Source organism: Phaseolus vulgaris, chromosome 5 (genome assembly GCF_000499845.2).
Source record: "Phaseolus vulgaris cultivar G19833 chromosome 5, P. vulgaris v2.0, whole genome shotgun sequence".
NCBI lineage: Eukaryota > Viridiplantae > Streptophyta > Magnoliopsida > Fabales > Fabaceae > Phaseolus > Phaseolus vulgaris.
Window position 1 is genome coordinate 22,050,991 of NC_023755.2, and position 4,244 is coordinate 22,055,234.

At 35.8% G+C, this 4,244-nt stretch overlaps 1 protein-coding gene across 1 annotated transcript; it reads left to right on the forward strand.

Moving 5' to 3' along the window:
- The first annotated feature begins 943 nt into the window (after positions 1-943).
- LOC137835300 (NAC domain-containing protein 72-like) lies at positions 944-2,692 on the forward strand. Its single transcript, XM_068643748.1, has 3 exons — positions 944-1,263; positions 1,367-1,635; positions 1,803-2,692. The coding sequence occupies exons 1-3, from the start codon at positions 1,083-1,085 to the stop codon at positions 2,373-2,375; spliced, it is 1,023 nt and encodes a 340-aa protein (XP_068499849.1). The 5' UTR covers positions 944-1,082; the 3' UTR covers positions 2,376-2,692.
- Positions 2,693-4,244: the final 1,552 nt, after the last annotated feature.

Here is a 4,244-nt window from a genome sequence, read left to right on the forward strand (position 1 = left end):
CAGCCACGTCACCACCCTATCTTTTCTAGGAAAATGACCCTAAAACCTTGAAAGCAAAGCCACACCAACACACCAACTATGTTTATACTTGTAATGGAGTTTGATGAGCGAAAGAAACACGTAGTAATAATAATAATTATTATTATTAGTAGATTAAAAAGGCAAAAAGGAAAGCAGGGAAAAAAAAAAGGAAAAGGGAAACACGTGTCGAAAGGTGGAAGCAACCACCGCACGAACTTTTTGTGCTGCTTTGTGCTATCGTTTTCTATGTTACCGGTTGTAACAAAAGTCCAGCCTAACTCTCTCAATCTCTCTCTCACGTGGACACGTGCCCGCACGTGGACGCCCTTCCCGCACCCTCTCCTTTCGCCATTGCCGACGTGGTTTAAACTCGCGCGTGAAAAATGATTTTGCACTGTCTTTTAAAACACTGCTCTCATCTCAGACCACTGTCACACAGTAGTGGATACTGCCTACACAACTCCGCTTCTAGAACACTCAACATGCAACACTATCACTCACACGTGTCACTCAATCAAATCAGATTCATGATATCTTTTTTTATTATTATTTAAATAAAGCTGTTTTTTTTAATTGCTTGATTGAAAAAATTCTCTTACATTTGGGGTATCAATCTAATTTAGGTTTTTAACCTTCATGGGAATGGCTCAATCCCATGTGGACTTTTCTCTCTTTTTCCATTAACCTTGAATGAAAAGCAGGGATTTTTATTTAGGTTTTTTTTTTTTTACGGCTACATGCAATGAACCTACCGAACGACCACGACCGTATCGGAACCGATAAGGTCGACTGTCTGGATGCCTTATTGTTTGAGACACGTGGTGAAGTCCAAGAGGTGAGTAACTCAAGTGGGCCCCGCTCTCCAACAGTAAGACAAAGATAACCGTACTTATCTTACCCCATGTGATGCTATAAATATCGACCAATGTCTACCGGTTTCGGAGAAATAAAAAAGAAGAAAAAAGGAAAGAGAAAACAAAACATCTTCCCCTGCTACTTCATCATCACCGGTTCTGTTTGCTGTGTTTTCTTCTCCTCAGACGATTGAATTGCTTGCAAAAATGGGAGTTCCAGAGAAAGACCCTCTTGCCCAGCTGAGTCTACCTCCTGGTTTTCGATTCTACCCCACCGACGAGGAGCTTCTCGTTCAGTATCTCTGCCGCAAGGTCGCCGGCCACCATTTCTCTCTCCCAATCATTGCTGAAATTGATTTGTACAAGTTCGACCCATGGGTTCTTCCAAGTAACTACTACAATTTCCTTTTCTTCTTTATTGATTTCTCTCTTGTAAATGTTAATTAGTTGGTTGTTCTGTGCTGAATTGACACGACTTGTTAATTTCTCAGGCAAGGCGATTTTCGGGGAGAAAGAGTGGTACTTTTTCAGCCCTCGAGACAGGAAGTACCCAAACGGGTCTCGACCCAACAGAGTAGCCGGGTCGGGTTATTGGAAAGCCACCGGAACCGACAAGATCATCACCACCGAAGGTAGAAAAGTGGGCATAAAAAAAGCCCTGGTTTTTTACGTTGGCAAAGCTCCGAAAGGCACCAAAACCAATTGGATCATGCACGAGTATCGGCTTCTTGATTCTTCCCGAAAGACCACTGGTACCAAGGTACATACAGACAGACACATACAAACAAACACGCATATATTATAAATAATTAAGTTTACTTTCGTTTTTGGTTAAGATAATATAGAGGATTATGTTTAAGCATGTTATTAGTTAATGGTAATTGTTGTACACCATTAATTAATTGGAGCGTTTAATTGATGGTGCAGCTGGATGATTGGGTTCTGTGTCGTATATACAAGAAGAACTCGAGTGCACAGAAGGCGGTGCAAAACGGCGTCGTTTCGAGCAGGGAACACACCCAATACAGCAACGGTTCCTCGTCGTCGTCATCGTCCCATCTGGACGACGTTCTGGAATCGCTGCCAACGATCGACGAACGGTGTTTCATGATGCCACGTGCTCACACGGTGCAGCAACAGCATGAGGAGAAGGTGAACATTGAGAACCTGGGTGCGGGTGGGTTGGTGGATTGGGCGAACCCTGCGGTTCTGAATCCGGTGGGTGATTTCGTTTCGGGGAATAATCAAGTGGTGCAGGAGCATACTCAGGGGATGGTGAACTACAGCGGGTGCAATGACCTTTATGTTCCAACCTTCTGCCACGTGGAGTCTGCGCTTCCGCAAAAGATGGAGGAAGAGGTGCAAAGCGGCGTGAGAAACCAAAACAGTAATAACTCGTGGTTTCTTCAGAACGATTTTACGCAGGGGTTTCAGAACTCGGTGGACACGTGTGGGTTTAAGTTCCCGGTTCAGCCGGTGGGATTCGGGTTCAGGCATTGAAATGTAGCGGGTTACGGAAAAAGAAATAATGTTTATTTTGTGTAAATAGGTGGGGATTGTTTGGGGTAACTGGTTGGGTTTTAGGTTCCTTTTTAGAAAAGGTGAAAATTTTGGTCTTCATTTTCGGCTAAAGATGGAGGTACAGGCGTTGAATGAATCGATGATCGAGATGAAGCAATGATGGAATGGAACCATTTAATTTATTAGGACGTAGTAGTTTTGGGCCACACAAAGCTTACTCACCCACATGAATCACATTTTGTACTTAAATCACTTCAAATACTTCCAATGTTAGGTTTCATTGATTTCGATCTTCCCATCTCATTCTTAGCTCTTATATTATTGCATTTTTAAAATATGGTGCTCGTGTAAAATGACTCACCCTTCATTTGGGAAGGTAGGCGCATGGTCATTACGAGAGAGAAAGTGATAAGGTTCGCATATACTTGAGTTTTTTCTTTCTTTCTTTCTCTTATCTGTATTTTGACGATTTCAGCAGAGAATATAGAAAATGGATTTTCAAGAGGGAAAAGTAATCCACCAAACAAAATAGAGACGGATCTAATTAAGAAAACTTCATTCCGCAGGACCAAGATGACGTTTTCACCAACAAATAAAATTTGACTGCACAATTGTTGAAACATTAGAACAAAATCTTATCTGTTTTCACGGATGGAGATTTTTCCAAACAGAGGAAATTCAACAACAAAATATTTTTTTAATTCTTATCAATGGAAATTACTAACAGGGACTATTAAGATGAATGAATAAGTAAGATGAATAAATTGTTGATGAAAATATGAGTTAAGTAATGATAAGGAAGTTATCTAATTTAATGTTAATGTTTACAGAATAGGGAAAACTTTGAAGAAGAATCTATTAGCTAGAAAATTATGGAAAGTGATCTTATTCAAATATTTGTAGTGAAATTGTTATATGAAGACCTGAAGACTTGGTGTTTGCTTTCAGGAAAGATTTTTCGCGAGTAAAGATAGGTAAGAAAAGTTCAAAAATTAATTAAATGCAAAAAATATGGCCAATTTTTTTTTTGGTATATATGGACAACCTTAAATTTGTATACAACCACATTACAACTCCCAATACTATTATTTTAATACTTTTTTATATCATTTAATTACAAATTTACCTTTTACTATATAAACTTATTTCTAAATCTATCACATCAAGGTTGTATACAACTACAAGAGTTGTCAACCTATCATTTTTCTTTTTTCTTTTACGTTTTTTGGTATAGTTGCGAAAGTGTCTTCATAATTGATTATGATTATAAATACATATTTTATTATTATTATTATTATTATTATTATTATATATGTAAACTATTATATTAAATATATATAATATTTTTATATTACTAATTTAATAATATTTATATTATAACACAAATAAATAAATAAATATAATTATATAATATAATATAAATATTAATAAACATATAAAATGAAAATTATATTTAATAATAAAATTAAATAATAGTAATAATAATAAAATTATTAATTATTAATTAATTATAAAAATATTATTTATTATTTAGTTAAAATTAATTTATAATAATATTAATTAAGTAATTATTATATATATATATATTATAATAATTTTTAAAATTTATTATATTTATCAATTCATTTACAAATTTTCCTAAATTTTTCTTTCACTTTTTACTCTATTTGCCTTAATCCAAACAAACTCATTTTCTTTACGCTTTCTGATATGAATCCAAATAGGAATGATAATAAAATTGAGAATTTAGGGTTACAAAACAGAATAAAATTCAAAACAGTAACAATACAAACCTGGATAAAGGAAGGCGCCACAAACAAAGTTTGATAAGCCTAAGGATGATCGCCA